At 59.8% G+C, this 17,573-nt stretch overlaps 1 protein-coding gene and 1 long non-coding RNA gene across 2 annotated transcripts; one reads left to right on the top strand and one right to left on the bottom strand.

Annotated features, from left to right (window-relative positions):
• Window positions 1–267: 267 nt before the first annotated feature.
• Jak3 (Janus kinase 3) lies at window positions 268–15,080 on the bottom strand. The gene is made up of 24 exons (XM_078037808.1): window positions 14,652–15,080; window positions 12,817–13,069; window positions 12,144–12,267; window positions 11,799–11,910; window positions 11,566–11,711; window positions 10,898–11,192; window positions 10,336–10,458; window positions 10,083–10,240; window positions 9,557–9,668; window positions 9,218–9,404; window positions 8,616–8,743; window positions 8,271–8,402; window positions 7,644–7,728; window positions 7,013–7,140; window positions 6,204–6,336; window positions 5,894–6,045; window positions 5,637–5,787; window positions 4,929–5,068; window positions 4,670–4,859; window positions 3,952–4,076; window positions 3,539–3,711; window positions 2,952–3,069; window positions 2,608–2,718; window positions 268–1,691 (listed from the first exon to the last, which is right to left on the bottom strand). Exons 2-24 carry the CDS (start codon window positions 12,998–13,000, stop codon window positions 1,584–1,586), a joined length of 3,315 nt encoding a protein of 1,104 aa, XP_077893934.1. The 5' UTR covers window positions 13,001–13,069; window positions 14,652–15,080; the 3' UTR covers window positions 268–1,583.
• On the top strand, window positions 3,511–4,459 carry LOC144374991 (uncharacterized). Its single transcript, XR_013434231.1, has 2 exons — window positions 3,511–3,699; window positions 3,959–4,459. It is a non-coding gene; the product is annotated as an uncharacterized LOC144374991 (long non-coding RNA).
• Window positions 15,081–17,573: the final 2,493 nt, after the last annotated feature.

The following is a 17,573-nucleotide window of genomic DNA, read 5'->3' on the forward strand; positions in this document are numbered from 1 at the left end:
CTTGCCTTCTGCTGTCCAGCCTTGCCCTCTGACCCCAGAGCAGGCTGTTCCTTCCGCCCCCCAGGAACCTGTAATCAGCTCTCCCAGGACGGTCGGAGCCAAGGCCGGCAGCTGGGCTGGAGGGGAGGAGGCCTGTCCTCTGGCCAAGGTCTCCCCCACTTGCCCTCCTCCCCAGTCTGGCCCAAGAATCCCACAGTGGACCCCCAAGGTGACCTGGCCCACAGCCCTGTCAGACCCTCAGATGCCAAGAACACCAACAAATCCTCCTTCCCACTGAATCCTTTATTCATTCAACAAACACTCCCAGACAGACCACTGTGTGCCCACCCTGAGCTAAGACCTCAGCTCAGGCCCCAAGAGCCCCCGTGTCAGCGGTTAGACTGGAGGGCAGGACAGGGCCGGCGCGGCGTGTGTGGGGGCTACACAGAAGGTCATGACAGCTGGGGTTTTGAGAGATGAATAAGAGCTTCACAGGGAGGCAAAGTAACGAAAACCCTTCGGATAAAGAAGAGTGATAGGAGCATAACCCGAACGGGACACCTCCTCGCCAGCCTCAGGAAGTTGCCTCTACCACCAAAGGGCCAGTTCTGCCCTTGCAGAACTGAGACCAGAGAGGAGAAGCAACTTGCCCACCCTCACACAGTAAATGGGGGAAATGTGGGCTCCAACACCTGGGCTCTTCACCTCTGTACTCTGAGCCCCTTCACCCTTGGCGTGCTGTTCTCTCTGCCAGGAATGCTGTTCCTTCTCTCAATTGCCTCAAAAGTTCCCACCAGGCTCTCATATCATCTGTTGTGGGACCTTAGAGGGTCAAGACAGAAAGGGTCCTACTGACAGGTAGGGAAACTGAAGTCCAGGGACACTCAGGCATGGCTAGGGGGACACTGGAACCCTGGCCTCCCTGTCTCCTTACTCCATCCGGAACAGACACAGGCTCTGTCCTGCAAACCCCAAGCAGGACAGCACTTCATCCTTGGGTCAAAGAGCAACGCCCTCGCCAGGCGCCGTGGCCACCCCTGTCATCCCAGAGCTCTGGAGGCTGAGGCAGGAGGATCTCGAGTTCAAAGCCAGCCTCAGCAACTTAGTGAGGCCCTAAGCGACTCAGTGAGACCCTGTCTCTAAATAAAATACAAAATAGGGCTGGGGGTGGGGCTCAGTGGTCAAGTGCCCCTGAGTGCAATCCCCTGTACCCCCCAAAAAGCAACGCCTGAGATCACATACTTAAAGTTATATTGTATCCACTTTGGGAAGAAGAAAGGAAACTCAGGGCCACACCAAGAAGGGCTGGGAGGCCAGGAGGGGCTTGAATTTTGTCCCTTGCATCTGCGGGCAGGGCTCAGGAGCCATCTGCCTTGCATTTTTACAAGTTCCTGGGGCCACCAGGCTGCTGACCAATGTCATCTGCCCCAGGAGGGGTCTTCATGAAGCAGGGACCCTCCCAAGGCCTCAGGGGACCAGAGAGGGGCAGTCCTCTGCCTGAGGTCACATGGAGATCTGAGTTCTGGAGATATGAAGAGGACGGGGAACAGGTTTGCCCTTGGGATGAGCCGGCGGAGAAGGCATAGGTCTGAGGCCCTTGGCTGCTACCCCCGGTTTCCACTCCACAGCGCGTCCAGCTGCGGACCCAGGACACTGAAGGTCGGCCGGTCCTGTGGGCTCAAGGCCCAGCACAGCTTCATAAGTTCATGAACCTGAAAGGACGGGAGTACAGTGGGATCAGGCCCAGGCAGCTGGAAGGATGAGACTCCCATTCACAGTTTTAAAACAGAAATCAATCTCCATCCCACTTCTCCTCCCACAGCTCCCAGTGGATCCCTGTCCTGAAGCCCTCCTCCTAGCATCTCCGCCCTCCCACCCTCTCATGTTTGCTCCGCGTAGCCACTCCTACCTCTGCCTCACTGTTATCTAAACCCACCAAGTTCATTCCCACCTCAGGGCCTTTGCACCTGCTGTAGGTACACTGGGATCCCTTCTCCCATCTGTACCCAGGGATGGGCTTCTCCTCCTCTGTCAGGCATCACCCCCTCTAACAGGACCTCCTGGTGACCCCATTCCACCATTCCTCCCTGTTTATCTCTTTCAAGGTTTTTGTTGTTTGTTTCTTATGTCAAGGTGCTCATGCCCGCCAGGTCGAGATGCACGCAGCAGCGGGAGCCCAGGTACTCCATGCTCTTGTTCAATTGAAGACAGAGAGTATCTGTCTCTTCTCTACCCTACGAACTCCCCTCTTCAGGGTCTGGCACACAGTTGGCATTCAATGAATGGTGACCTGAGTGGATGAATCTGTGCGTGACCTCCCGCCTGTCTCACACACACAAGGTCGTAAGCCGCGAGAATCACCATCACTTCTGAAGCGCGCACGGGCAGGGCTGCAGCTGGGCTCTTTAGGCGCTGCCCAGTCTAATCCTCCCTCCCCAGGAGACCTTACTATCCCCATTTTGGAAATGAGCAAACTGAGGTTCTGATGAGCGCTTGTGAGCTGCCACCCAGGGCGCCCGGGGCTACCTCGGGGTCAGGATCCCCTCCAGCCAGTCCCAGCCGTCAATCAAGAGACAAGGCGGTGGGGAGCAGAGACCCCGGGAACCGAGGCCGCCCTTCAGCGCTCACCTCACGGGGACAGGCGGGGGGCGCCGGCAGCCTCTGGCCCTCGGCCAGGAGCTCCAAGAGGCGGCAGAGGGCCGGGGCATCTCGCTCGCACCCCATCATTCGCAAGAACTCCTGGGACCAAAAGGGAGAGCCGCGTTGGGGACGGGCCATCCGCGACGGGGGAAGGGGCGGCGGGGTGGGGGCTGGGGGGTCTGCCACAGTGAAAGGGGGAGGGGAAGGGGGAGGGGCCGCCCTGGGTGTGGGTGGCAGGAAGGGGGTCCTCCCCACGGGCCTAGAATTAGGGATCCCAGCAGAAGGCAGGATGGGGATGGGCCACCAGGGAGCGGGAGCGGGACGCTGCTCACGGCGGAGGGGCTGCAGCTCTTGTCGCTGTAGGTGAAGAGCTCGTAGAGGACGACCCCGAAGCTCCAGACGTCGGACTGGCGCGAGAAGACGTTGTCGGCGAGGGACTCGGGGGCGTACCTGGCGGGGGGACGGGGAGGTGAGATTCTGGGGGGCCGAGGACGGACGCGAGACGGGGAACTGCCAGGGTAGGTGGCGGCTAGGAGGCCAGTCGCGCCCCGCGGCCTGGTTCCCTGACTGGAGGACACGGGGTTCTCCGACCCCACCTGGCACCAGGGCAAGGCCAGGCGCTAAGGGGCGGGAGGGGACGCAGCCAGGACCCTGTGGGGTGGGGGCTGAGCCAGGGGGGAAGGAGGGGCGGGGCTAAGGCTGGAGGCGGGGCTAGTAGAAGGAGGAGGCGGGGCCAGTGTTTACCGGTGGGCGGGGTCATAGTGGGGGCGGGGCGGGGCCTGGGCAGGGGGCTAGAGATGGGAAGAGGGGAGGAGCCTCTGACGGGGCGGGGCGCCGCGGGCGGTGGGCGGGGCTACGGCCAAGAGGCGTGGTCTGTGCCAGGTAGGGGCGGGGCCGGGCGCCCAGGGTGGGTCCCTACCAAAAGATGGGGCTCTGGCCGGGCTCGCGAACCACGTAGTAGTCCTTGTCGAGCGGCAGCAGCTTGGCCAAGCCGAAGTCGGCGATCTTGACGTGAGCCTCGTTCTCCACCAGGATGTTCCGGGCCGCCAGGTCGCGATGCACGCAGCGGCGGGAGCCCAGGTACTCCATGCCCTGCGGGTGGGCGGCGTGCACTTGCGGAGGGACCCCAAACTGGATCGGAATTCCACCCCAACCCGCCCCAGACCTCCAAGCCCGAGCCTACCCCGGACTCCTGGGCTCCGCTCCGACAGAGCCCAACTCGACCCCACCCCGCAATCCCACCTGGATCCCAAACCCCCCCCCTCGGCCTACAAACCACCCGATGGGCCCCGAAGGTCCTGGGGTCGCTCCACTCTGACTCCCGCCCCGCACCTTGCAGATCTGCGAGGCGTAGAGGAGGAGGCGGCTCGAGTCCAGGCGTGCGCGGTGCCGCTGCAGAAAGTCACGCAGGCATCCGCTGGGCAGGTACTCCATGACCAGCCGCAAGCTCTGGCGACCTGCAGAGGGTGAGAGGTGCCACCGAAGGCCCACCGGCCCTGACAGCTCCCCTGGTGTTTTTGATTGTTTTTCAGTACTGGGGATGGAACTCAAGCCTTTTACATGCTAGCAACCACTGTAAACTGAGCTACATCCCCAACCTTTTCTACTTTATTTTGAGACAGGGTCTCGCTCAATTGCTGAGGCTGGGCTCAAACTTGCGATCCTCCTGCCTCAGTCTCCTGAGTAGCTAGGATTACAGATGCACCCCACTACAGCCGACCTCCCACTTTTCCTTGTGTCCTATTACCTCAGTGTTGCTCTCTGCAAAATGGGAACAGCAACAATGGTACTTCTCTTGAGCACCTTCTACAATATACATTGATACATTTAAATCTCATAATAGCTCGTTTTTCAGTTGGGAAACCGAGACTCAGGTTAAACGGCCTGCTGAAGGTTTTGCCCTGCTGGTAAGGGGCAGATGCAGGGTTTGAACCAATGCCCATCTGAATCTAGATTACCAAACGTGAACCGTTCCTGGTTGGCATTCTGAGCCCACATGCAGTGACAGCAGGAGTAGGTGCAACTGGAAGAGCTCCCAGAGGTGGCTCACCGGGGCCATAGCTGACACCACGGTACTTCACAATAAAGTCACTGTGCATGGCTTTGAGGATCTGGATCTCCCGCTGGAAGTCCCTCTGCTGATCTGGCCCACTGTGCTGCAGCTGCTTCACAGCCACCAGGGCGCCCGTGTTGTCACCCAGCGGGTCATAGCGGCACAACTCCACATTGCCAAAGTTGCCCTGGGGAGAGACAGCGCTGGTATCCTCAAGCCTGGGGTCTGCCCTGCCCCCTCAGTCCAGCCCCCTCACCTTTCCCAGCTGTGAGATGTACTTGAGGTGTCTTTCCTCAAAGATCGTGGGGTCCTGGCAGGCATAGAGCTGGGCACCACTCCACAGCCCGTCTCGGGGCGCCAGGGTGCCAGGGGTTGGGTCTGAGAGGAGCTCATAGTCTAGGGGCACAGAGAGTGGTGAGCGGCACATTTCATTCTGGCGGCTCCTAAGCTGATCTGCTGTGTAACTGCAGATCTGCACACTACCCCTCTCTGTGCACTATGGCAAGGCAAAGAGAACCTTGTGGGAAATGGAAAGAGGCACCTTCTGGGCCAAGGCAGCCCCCTTGCCCAGTGCACACATATGGTACAGACCCAGCGGGGCCTGGTGAGACCCCATCGCCCATCTCCTATGAGATCAGAATTTGAGTGAACTGGGATGGATGCAGGAGGTGTTGTGGTGCTCCTCCAGTTCTGGCCATTGGAAAGCCAGCTGGGTAGATTCACAAAGTGCCAAGTGCTATGGACCTGGACACCCTCATCAAATGAGAACTAAACTTCCATTGACTTGAACTTTGAGTTAGGGGCCTGTTTGTTATAGCAGATGTTATGGCTCATGCTGACTGTGAGCAGTCATCACCGACTCCAACCTTGCCAGGCACCTGGCAGGCTCTGAATGCGAACCATGTTCCTCCCACTGGCCCAAGGACACTGCATCCCCACCCACTCTGCCCACCCCCACTGGTACCTGAAGTGATGAGGCTGTTGAGGTCCCGGATGACAGCTCGGAAGGAGGGCCTCTGGCCTGGCTCGTAGGCCATGCACTGCTGGATCAGCAGGGCCAGCTCTGTCCACTTGGGGGCCGGCAGCTGCTGCCGGTCCTCATAAAACTTGAGTTTCTGAGGCAGGGAGGAGAGGATGGTCACCTCCAGCCCATCCTCAGGATCCCCCCACCTGAGTCCACCAACTTCCGGAGCTGCACTTCAGTCCACTGGGAGTGCTGACCTTGGGGGGGTCCAGGTTGATGAGGGGCATCGGGATCCCGCTGAACACCTCCCAGACTGTGGCACCAAACCCCCACTTGTCAGCTTCCAAGCCAAGCGTCTGCGTCTCCTGGAGACACTCGGGGGCCACCCAGGGGATCCTGTCGGTGAGCACTGAGGGACAGGGACAGGGTCAGGGGTCACTGCCGTGGAGGAGACCTCTGTGCTCCTGAGTGGGCCGGGCACAGGGAAATGCAGGAAGGACTGATGGACCACGTTCTGCCTGGCAGACTCCTGCACACCCTTCCGAGCCCACTTCCTTAGGCACTTACTTTCCAGGCTTAGCACAGTGGGGCTGACACCAGGGTCGCTCAGCTTGATGAAAGGCGAGCTCCCATCAGCCCCCTCCCGAGCCAGCAGCACCTTCCGGGCTGAGACGTTGCCATGAGGGAGGCCTTTGTCCTCCTGAGTGGGCGGGGCATGGGAAATGCCAGCCAGGGCTTGATGAGTGAATCCTGTTTGGCAAACTCCTACACACCCTTCAAAGCCCACCCGCTTCAGTTCTGATGGACTCCGCAACCTCCCCAGACTCCTGGTGTCCTGTCTTGGCTCCTCTAACCCACCTGACTGTGTCCCTCCCCCTCTCAAAAAACACCCCACCTGTGGCTCCCCATTGTCTCCCCACTGGTCCAAGCCAAAGCCCTCAGCCTGCAGTTAAGACCCTTGCTCACTTTTTGCATGAGGTTCTCTTTGACATCCCACCCAGAGCTCCTGCCAACGCAACTGGCAACTGTGGCACGGGACCCAGGGTGGGCAACACCCTTTACAGCCTACGCGCCTCTGCCCAGGCTCCTCCTCAGTCTGACACACCCTCCTGCCTTTCTCCTCTTGACGAACTCCTACACAAGCTCCAAAACCCCAATTCTAATGTTCACTCTTTGGGGACCCTTTCCCCAGGCGGGGCCTCGGCACTTACTAGTCTCCCTGCCTCTCTTGACCTCGGGGCCAACCAGTCATCCCCTCCCAGGGCTCCCACACCTCTGCGCCTGCACACGGGCTCTCAAATGCCCCCGGGCCTCCTTAGCAAACTGTCTGTGCCCACGTCCACTCCTCCTCCACCCCGGGGCTGGAGCGCACTCACCAGGTAGTTGAGGGCGTAGGCCAGCTGTTTGACCACCTGCAGCTTCCAGCTGGCTGGCACCAGGTGGCCATGCTTGCGCAGGTAGGTGTCTATGGCTCCCAGGAGGACGAATTCCTGCACCATGATGCCTGGTGGCAGCGGGAGCAGGGTGAGGGAGGTGCCCAGTGTCGGCAGGCTCCGCCCACCCTGCGCTGGGGGGGGCCTAGCGCTGGCTCCGCCCACCTCCTTCCCACCCATCCCCATCCTCTCCTCACCTAGGGTCACTCTCCTGCTCTTGGAACTCTGCCTCATCCCCCCCTTCTCCATCCTCGCCCTTGACTCTGGAAAGGCCCTCTACCCAAAAGGGTCCCCTGAGCATCCACGGTGCCCTTTCTTGCTCTGTCACCTTCCAGGCTGTGTGCCAGCTCCTAGCACACACCAGACTCCCGAAAAATAGCTTCTCAGCTGAGCTGGTGGAACCCAGGGCCAGAGAGGTTATGCGGCCGCGCAGGGCAGCACAGACTCGAGGTCATTCTGGAGGACTGGTGGGAACCTGGTGGACCCTGGGGACCATCTGGGGGCTCAGCTATTGCTGAGTGGGGGTGGGGAACAGCCGGGCTGGGGCGCGGGGGGTGGGGCGCGGGGCTCTCACTGTCTCCAGCCATGCACACGCCGTGGAGCAGCACCAGATGCGGGTAGGACACCTGACTCATCAAGCTGGCAGCTTCCAGGAAGGACTGGGGAGGGCGGGAAGGGGGAGGAGGTGCATGAGTTCCTTGGACTCTGGGACAGAACTGAGGACCTCAGACATAGTGCTCACAAACCCGCACCAGGAGAACGGGCCACAGGCCCCCTTTGGCCCTGAAGTTCACCATCAATGCACACAACACCTGATGATGATTCTCTGATGGGGAGCGGAAGTCCCACTCTCATCTGCCTTGAGTCTCTCACACAGAATTGGGTTTGAAAAGAGCTTCAACTTTCCTCTGTGTGTTCAGCTCCTGCTGATGTCCACAGCATTGCTCTCCTCTTTGGCCAATTGGCCTCCTCACGCCTCCTTAGCCATGCACTTAGCCATGTGTTTTGTTTCCGGGGCTGGCCTTCAACCCCTGGGCTCAAGGGATCCTCCTGCCTCAGCCTCCTGAGCAGCTGGGACCCCAGGGGCGCTTTATGGCTTTCCAGCCTTGTGTGTCTTTTAATCTCTCGGAATCCAAGGCCCTCCCTCCAGCCAGCCCTGGCCCCAGCATCTGTCCCCAGCATCTGTCCCCACCGGGCTCACCTCCATGCAGTTCCTGTGCTTGGCGTCCATGACCTTCAGGAGCACCTCCGTCGCCCGGGCCTCCCCGTCCACAGCCTCGTGGCGACATCCCCGGTAAATCTTGGTGAAGGACCCGTGGCCCAGGTTCTCATGCTGGAGCAGGGGGGCAGCAGGAGAGGCCAGTGAGGGGCTCCTGTGGGGCCCTGCTCCTGGCTCGGCCTCTGTGAGACACGGGCACTGCCCCGTTTGGCAGATGGGGAAACAGAGGCTGGGGAGGTTACAGCCCAAGGCCTCGCGGGACAGGCAGATGCTGAGCTGAGTCTCTGGTCCCCAGGAGGGATCCCCCCACTTCCTGGGGACCCTTACCCACTCCAGGCTGTCGGCAGGGATCTTGTGGAACGTCATCTGATTCAGCTTATGTTGGGACTGGGGCTGGACAGGGGAGGTGGAGGGTGGGCCGCAGCCCCTCCGGACCACAGTCAAGTTGGTCTTTTCTATGGGGGGGGACAATCAGAGGTCAGAGAAAGGTCCCCAAGAATCAAGGTGCTCTCTTAGTTGGGAGTCCTCTAAGATGAGGACTCAGGGGACACAGTTTATTTGAAAGGAGATCCTGGGAAGGGGTGAGGGATGCGAGCAGGGAGGAAGGAGCCCTTCGGAGGTGTCACCAGAGCACCGACTGGTGCTCCTAGGGAGCTGTCCCTTCAGAGGGGTTTATATGAGCAAAACTCTTTCCTCTTCTTGTCACCCACAAGAGGAAGGAGATGGAGAGAAAGTACATGCTACTGGTATGGCTCAGATCCAGCCGTGCCTGGATCCACCTGTACCTGAAGGCTGAACGCTAGCCCAGGGGCCAAGAAACCACCCAGACTTGTGGTTTCTGCCACTTGTCACCACACAAGAGTTGTCACAGGTGTAGAAAGTCAGAGCTGCAGATGGATGGCCCGGCTCAGGGGAGAGGGTGGGCTCACCTTTGGGTCTGGGGGTGCAGCAGGAGCTAAGCTGCAGGGCAACTCCATCCACGTGAAGCCCGCCATTCCAGCAGGCTGCCAGCAGCTCCCGAAGGCTGCTGTGAGGACGGCCGAGGCCGACCAGCGACACGGCTCCTCCGGGGTCCCGCCGGATGAGGCAGCCCTTGTAGTCGGGGCCGAGGGGTGTCTGCAGAGGGGAGAGACCCTGCGTAGGGGCTGGGCCGCGCTTCCCCTCCTCCTCCTCCCTCAGCACCGGCCTTTCCCCTCCCCCAAGAGCCAAGGCTCACTCAGTGTAGGCCGAATGTCCCATTCTCCAGGCAGCGCGCTCTGTGCACCAACCTGCACACACACAGTGAGGAGGAAGCTGTCGAAGTCCTGGGGGCTGCGACGGAGAACGTAGGAGCCGGGAAGTGAGCCCCCCGCCTTGAGCTTGTTGATGGCAAAGTCCAGGCTGCAGGGAGGGCGGAGTGAAGGGAGAGGACCCGGAGAGGGAGGCCACCGCAGCAAGAGACAGAGGGCGGCGGAGAGGCCAGACCTGGGTTTGATCTGATCCTTCTGAAGCCCTGGGCCCTCAGCAAGGAACACTCTCCGGGGTCCCCCCCACGGTAAGTCCGCAGAGGACTTGGGAGGTTAAGGAGAGGCTGTAGGTAACCCAGGCATCAGGGCCTCTCCAGGAAATGGCCTGGGGTCCCACGGGTGGGAAGCAGGACAGAGGCTGCCCTTGGCAGCAGAAGGCAGATCCTCATGGAGTGCCACCGTTGCGTTTTGAGCACCTGACCGCTGGTCCAGGGCTCCTGAAAAGCTGGGACATTGAGGGTCCAGAAGGGGAGTGACCCTGAGCTGGCTGGCAGGGGTGAGTCCTTACGTGATGGGGCCATAGCACTGCTCGGCCACTTCCTCCAGCAGCCGTGGCGGTGCCACCTCCTTGCAGAAGAAGTGGCGGGAGTCACAAATCAGGCGGAAGTAACCGTCCACCAGAGCCAAGAAGGACAGCGCCTCGGGCAGCCCCGGGAACTCGGCCTCCTGCGCAGAACCCCCATCAGCGCTCGGTGCAGCCCCCGGGTCCCGCGTCCCTGCCGCTCTGGGGGAGGTGTTAGGGCAAGGGGTGATGTACCCACCAGGATCTGGTTGTCCGTCCTGGTGATAGTGACCAGGCGGTGCTCCCCAGCCGGGCCAACCCGTGGGGCTTGCTTGATGCTGATGTCCACGATTTCTGGAAAGTCACAGAAGGGCTGGAAGACCTGGGAAATTGGGAGAGGCCTGAGACTGGGGTCTCAGATCTCTCTTGGATCCCACCGACCACGCCCATCCTGGCCTCTCCCCTCTACTTCGCCCCGCCAAGCCCCGCCTCCTCCCGTCCTTGGGTCCCTAGCTCTTGGAGCCCCGCCCCTTCCCTTAGTCCCACCTTTTTCCTGGACCCTCTGTTAGCCCCCTGGGCCCCGCCCACTACTAAGTCCCCTCCCCTTCTCAGCTCCTCCCATTCCATTGCTGCCCCTCGGTCGCCCCATCCCTCACTGTTTAAGCCCCGCCCACCACCACTAGCTGATGGCTCCAACCCCGCCCCTCCCTGAGCCTCGCCCACTTTCCCACCCTCCCTTAGGCTCCGCCCTTGGCCCCGCCCCCGCCGGCCCCTCCCTCCCAGCTGGTCCCCGTGCAACCCCGTCCAGGGCCAGCGCGCACCTCCTGTGCTGCGGGACTCCAGGAGATGCCGCTGCCGCCAGCCACGCGGAGCAACCCCTGCCCATCCTGGCCACCCGCGGCCCCGGACAGACCGACGCGGAAGGTCTCAGTGGTCCCAGAAGGGTCCAGCCGCTCCAGGTCCATGATGTACTTGGCCATGAGCGAGTGCCTGTCCGCCTGGCAGGCCGCCACACGGCGCAAGGCGCAGCGCACCGTGGTCCGAATACGTCTCCGGGTCACGAAGCTCAGACCCTGGATCAGGTCGCGCAGGCCAGGCGGCAGGCAGGCCTTGTAGCTGTGGGTGGGGGTTGGAGGGGAGCAAGCTGGCCTTCAGCACGGGGAGGGGGGTCCTCCAAGGTCACGCACAAACCAAGCTTTAGGGGCAATTGCAGCCTCCGTGGGGACACGAGGCAGACAGGGACACATTCGTGAACACAACTGAGGCAGGACCTCAGTGGGGGGGAGGCCATTGGCATCCACTGGACAAACAAGGACCTCACAGGTCTCTGAGCTCAGGAGGAGGGATCCAGCTGGAGCCCGGGTGGGGGACCGAGTTCATGGAGACCCTTGAGTCACATGGACACAACAGGCTGAAGGGGAGCCCCACCGGGGCCTGGGCCCTGTGGGGGCCACACTGGCTCCTTGCCAGGCGCAGCAGAGGCCCTCACCTGACGGTCTTCAGGAGCTGGGCAGGCCGCTGGCCCTGCTCACAGGCCATGCGGGCCACGTCCAGCACGGCCAGGCTGAGACACTCGCCCTGCTCCTGGAGGCTGAGACCCACGTGCAGGCGCCCACTCAGCAGGTCACTGCGGTGCTGCGGGAGGCCACAGCGAAGGTCAGCAACCACTAGCCCATGTCGCCCTGGGATCCCACCTCTGGGTTGAGCCCTGCAGACTCCCACCTGGGCAAAGAGGTGTTCCAGGACAGGCAGGTCCAGGATGGCACTGGCCAAGTCCTTGCGTAGCCCAAAGCGGTGGCACTTCTCCAGCCCAAACCAGTTGGGAAAGTAAAAGCTGTGAGAAAGGAGAAAGCCCTGGGTGAGGGGCAACCTGGCCTCAGCAGGATTAGGGTTTGGGGTGCTGTAGCAGACTTAGTCAAGGCTTCTCAGAGCCCAGGTCGTTTACCCTTGCTTTGCTGTGTTACCTTGAGTAAGTGAACCACCCTCTCTGGCCTCTTTGATCATGTCCTCAAAGTTCAGGAAGACAATAAAATGTTATGATCCCTGGGGCTGGGAGGGGCTTCTTACCGCAGTCTGTAGACTAGGACTTGGGTGCCCGCATCTTCCACAGAGAAGACGTGGCTCGGAGGGAACCAGCAAGACAAGTCCTCCGTGGCCAAGGCAAAGAGTGAGTGGTACACGGGCAGGATGCCTAGGAGAGGGCCGTGAGCTCCCTCCTGAGCACCAGGGCTGCTGGGCCACCCCCACGCAGGCTCAGAGGGCTCTATCTCACCTTCAGCTAGGACATGTCACTCAACCTCCCTCTAAGCCCTCCCCCACTCTGTGCTTTTCTTTCTTTCTTTTTGGTAACAGGATTGAACCCAGGGACACTCGACCACTGAGCCCCATCCCCAGCCCTATTTGGTATTTTATTTAGAGACAGGGTCTCATGAGTTGCTTAGGGTCTCCTAAGTAGCTGAGGCTGGCTTTGAACTCATGATCCTCCTTCCTCAGACCTCCCAAGCTGCTGGGATTACAGGGGTGAGCCACAACACCCGGCTCCCCTCTGCTTTCTTTTATCTCACGTGCCATCACATTTCAGAGTCTCAAATGTCCATCCTCCTCCCTGACCAAACTCCTATTCATCCCTCAAAGCCCCAGCCCCAGGGCTGATCCCTGTAGGCAACTATTTCCTCTCCCAGTCTGGGCCCCACACAGCGCTGTCCTTCCCTCTAACCCAGTCCTCTAGGGATCCACTCACCGCTGGCCTTGGCAGCCCTCACACACAGTTCCTCAGCCGAGTGGTCCCCAAAGGAGAAAGACAGCCTCTGTGGAGGCCCCGGACCCCGAGGAGGCAGCAGCACGTGGAGCGCACCAGCCTCCGAGGAGGAGAGGCTGCAGGAGCGCTGGGAGATCAGGGGCGTCTCCTCACTTGGAGGTGCCATGGGTGCAGCCGGCCTGGGGCGCTTAGTCCTCTCCAGAGGGCTCAGGGCTTCTGGGCGAGGAGGACAGAGCTGGAGAGGGACACAGTCAGGAGAAGGAGCTGAGTGGGCAGGTGTGGAAGGAGCCATCAGCCCCGGTGAGGGCTGTGCTGGGGCTGGACACTGGGTCTGGGTGGACACCTGTCTGCAACCAGCCCCGCCCCGCCCCAGGCAGCTTGAGCAACCAATCACAGCTGTGCAGATTCGCTGGGCCAAAAAGCCAAGGGCTGCTGGCCTGTGCCTGTGGGGTTTAGAGGGATAGGGACGGCCGTTCTTCTTGTGGATCTGAGGTCACCGCTGAAGGATTCTGCACCTGGTGCCCCATGTGCCCTGGGGGTGGGTCCAGTCAGGTGACAACCCACAGCGCTTTCTGGTCTTCTCTGCCTCCCTCCCCTGTGTCGGGCTACATTGCCCAGGGGGTCCTTGAACTTGCAATCCTCCTGAGTCAGCCCCCAGAATGGCTGGGGCTGCAGGCCTGCGCCACGGTCCCCCACCCCCATGCTCCACGGGGGCTCCCATAGCAAGAAAGCTCCTTGGGTGGGCCCAGGAGGAAATCGACCCCCTCCACCTCCCAGTCTGTGGTTCCTTCCTGCGCAACCGCCTCAGCTCAGGGACCCCAACTGGGCGGGGCAAGGGGTGGAGCTTTGAGAAAAAACACAGAGGTCTTCAAGATGGACTGCAACTGACCTGAGGAGACACCCAGAGTGAACCTTGGGTTAAAAAAAGTGTTTTTGTGTGTGTGCTCCAAAATAATGCCCCCCCCCCCGCAGGGCAGGAAACGGGACACAGCATAAATGATGTTTTAACACCCCCATAATATAGCCTCCTGCTGGGGATGCGTGACGCCCCCAGGCTCTGGATTCAAATTCCAGCCCCGCCGTATCTCGTCCCCATGGACTCAGTTTCTCAAGCTGTGAAATGGGCCGAACCCCCTCCAGTCTCGGGGAGGTGACTGGCTGGATCCAACCCAGGCCCACAGAGAAGACGTGGTGGGACAGTCCTCCACGCCAGCCCAGGGAGTGTCCAACAAATGCCTGTCCACTGACGGGAAGGGCACTTGGTCCAGTAGTGTGATGGGTACCATTTTGGCTGGAGGCATGAGGAGAGAGAATGTTCTCCAAGGGACCACCCTAGTGTCACCAGAGGCCAGCATCACAGGGCCTCCTGGTCACAGTACTGTTGTTTTTGAAATAAATCTTAAACTATACATATTTTAGCATATCGAAAGTAAAAAAGTAAAAGTCACAGGTAAAATTTGGGCCCAGAAAAATGCCCCTCTTTTTAACCCCCGAGGTCCCCTGTCAGAGCCAGGCCGCCCTCTAGTCTGGGGCGGGCTTGGAGTGGGGGCTGCGACCTTGGCCCCCTGGCCGGGCGCATGCGCAATGCCTCCTGCAGGGGCGCAGGGCTAGAATTGGGGCGCTCTTTTAGGCAGGGCCACGTGGGGACCCCAAGAGCCAGAGACGCGCTGTCCCTGGAGAGGAGGCCCAGCTGCCGCTGCTCTGGCCCTGAGGACCAGGTCTCCTTGGCTTCCTCAGTCCCTCCACCAGCCCAGCCGTCCCCAGCCACCACCGTCCCCCCAGGGGTGGCCAGAGCCTGTGGCCCCGCCAGCTCTTACCTGGCGGTGGGACCCTGGACTAAGGAAGGCCGCGCGGAGGCCGGGAGGCCGGCAGGAAAGCCCCACGGGCTCCTTCCTGTGCGGGCCCCTTGGTTTCCTGAGCCTCTTGTCATTTACTGAAAGTCAGAGCCCTCTGTGGGGGCGGGGGAGGGAGGCGGCAGGGTCTGGCCAGGGAGGGGCAGAAAGTTCCAGAACTTGGCAGGGGTAGCCCTTCTCAGTCCAGCTGCTGGAGAGCCAGACTCGGGGCCCAGGTCGTGTCAGCAGGTCGGCGGGCCCCAGGTCCGCGCGTGGCTTAGCCGCGGTGCTGGGCTTTACCCACCGGTGACGAGTGTGGCCTGGTGCCCAGTAGAACTGATCGGCACCTAGGGAGGGGCAGGGGCTGGGTTTCCCCGGGAAGGACACAGTGGCCCAAGCCATGGTCCAGTTCTCCTCTGAGGTGCTTCTCTCGGGAGACTTCTCAATACTCAAGCCACTTCCCCAGCCCATTTCCTGGATTCTGGCCCTAGGAAGACAGGGGGACAGCCCTGTCCCCTCGGGGTCGAAAGCCTGGCTGGGAGACAGCGAACCAGAGGACAAGCCAAATTATCCAGGATGGTAAAGGCGTGGTGACAGGAGAGACAGTCGCAAAGGGGTCCCGACTTGAAGCAGGGCTAAGAACTGGCCCCAGAAGGGGTACCCCGGAGGACACAGCCAGGGCAGAGGGCGGTTAGCAGTTCAGGGGGGGCAGCCAGGAGACCCCTGTGGGAGGCCGGGGTGTCAGCAGGAGCCAGATCCTGGGACTTCAGGTCTTTAGGAGAAGGTGGATTTTGTTCTAAGAGTAACCAGGAGCCACAGGAAGGTACAAAGCCGGGGCTGGTGGCATTCACTAGAGCCTGAAGCCACCCTGAGGAGGAGGGGCTAAGCAAGCCTGGGCAGCATCTAGGTAAAGAGACACCTGAAATCCCAGTGACTTGGGAGGCTAAGGCAGGAGGATCACAAGTTCGAAGGCCAGCCTCAGCAACTTACAAACCCTACCTCAAAACTAAAAAAATAAAATAAAAAAGGGCTGGGAGTGTACCTCAGGGGGAGCTACCCTTGGAGTCAATCCCTAGTACTGCGACACACACATGCACCCACACAGACACACACACAGCTGAGCCAGTGTCCTCAAGAGGAAGTAGAGCTTTCAGGACAGATTTAAGAGTTCTTCTTTGTCTCCGTAATCCCATCCTGAGTCCTGACTTTGATGAGTGTTTGTTGACTTGAACTCTGGGTGCTTGCCAGACACCACCTGTGTGTGAGGCCTGGGGGACAAGGAGGCCCAGCTCCTGCCCAGAAGAGCTGGCGGTCTAGTGGAGGCCAAGGTAGATTGTCACCCCGTAGAGATCTCGGGGACCCTCGGAGCCGAGCTGCCAGGAGGGCTTCCTGGAGGAAAGGACTTTGAGACTGAAAGCCAGGGACAAGCGGGAGGGGCAGACAGTGGTTTGAGGTTTGGGGGTTTCTGGGGAGGAGGGCACTAACTCAGGGAGGATGGGATCCGGGTGTCCCGAGATGGGCCGCGTTTCAGGGACAGGCTGACAAGTGGGAGGGGCCAGAGTGATTTGAGGTTTCGGGAAGGGCCCCTGGTCAAGGTGACGGTGATCAGGGTGTTCCTGAGAAGGCAGGTTTCAGGGCGCCTCACTTGGAGGGTGAGACAGAGGGACAAGGGCAGACATGTGTCCCCTGCTGGGTGGCGCTGCAGGAAGTGCCGGTGGGGGCTGAGCTCCGTGTTTTTCTTTCACTTTCTGCGCAGCCACAGTCCAGACGCACAGACCTGTGTCCTTCTCTCTGGCCCCAAACCTGAGGTGTCGGCCCTTCAAAAGGCCTGGCCGGCTTCTGGGCCGCTGACCACCTTGGGTGACATCTCTGCAACACCCTGAGAATGAGCAAGACTGAGGGCAGGACAGAGGTGACGCCCTCAGCCCCAGAGAAGCCCCATAAGGAAGGTCTAGGGACCAAGCCCAAACCTGCCCCGGGAAAACTGGGGACTCAGTGACACAAACATTAAAATATAGATCTATTTTTTTTCTTTTTTTTTCCATAAGTTTAAATCCTTGAGGGTTTCTAATGGCCGAGGAGGAAGGTTGCTTTGGAATTTGGCACCAACCATGCCACGGACACGAGTCACCGTTCTCAGATTTCTCCACCCTGTGACCATGAGTGTCCCCGAAGAGACCAGCTGTTGAAAGCTTAGGCCCTGGCGGTAGTCCTGGGAGTGGGTGGGACCTCTAGGAGACGGCCGAGTAGGAGGCCCCTAGATCCTAATCCAGGGGCCTGCTGCTTCCTCCCTCCTGTGCTTCCTGGTTCACGAGGTCAGCACTTTGCTCCGTGACGAGTTATCAACATTTGTGCTGCCGTCACTAGGGACCTGAAGCCAAGCTGAGAGCAGGACAGAGGTGACGTATATACACCTTAAATTTTCTTCTGGCAGAAGTTTCATAAATAATGTCAAAAAGTAATAAATGAAACTGAAAAGCAAAACTTATATAAGCAACATGTAGAAGGCAAAAAGAAAATGCTAAGGACCCAGAAGGATATAAATCCAGACGTCACACAAACATGAAGTGCAAATGGCTCCCACTTAGGCACAAGAACAAGGTTCAGCCTCATTCTTAATGTGTTAGTCAGCTCTCTGTTACTGTACCAAAATGCCTAAGATATTCAACTTAAAAAGAAGAGAGGTTTACTTTGGCTCATACTTGTAGAGGTTTCAGTTCATGGTCACCTGGCTGTATAGTGTGTACACCATGGTGGGCACACGCAGCGCATGATGAAGGAAGTGTGTATTAAAATGCAATAAATTCACATGATCGTTTCAATGGATGCAAAAATGATTTAAAGAAATTCAATACTCATTCATGATTGAAAATAAAAAAACTCAAGGCCAGGTGTGGTGGCCCACAC

This window comes from Ictidomys tridecemlineatus, chromosome 2, assembly GCF_052094955.1.
Source record: "Ictidomys tridecemlineatus isolate mIctTri1 chromosome 2, mIctTri1.hap1, whole genome shotgun sequence".
NCBI classification, from domain to species: domain Eukaryota; kingdom Metazoa; phylum Chordata; class Mammalia; order Rodentia; family Sciuridae; genus Ictidomys; species Ictidomys tridecemlineatus.

Bases quoted from the DNA above. Each gene is read 5' to 3' on its own strand.
- Jak3 (XM_078037808.1), bottom strand. From the start codon at position 13,000: ATGGCACCTCCAAGTGAGGAGACGCCCCTGATCTCCCAGCGCTCCTGC. The intron at 8,744-9,217 runs GTGAGCCCACCC...CCCCCCCCATAG, and splicing joins CTGCACCCCCAGACCCAAAG to AAAAGACCAACTTGACTGTG. The intron at 7,141-7,643 runs GTGAGAGCCCCG...CGCTGCCACCAG, and splicing joins CGTGTGCATGGCTGGAGACA to GCATCATGGTGCAGGAATTC.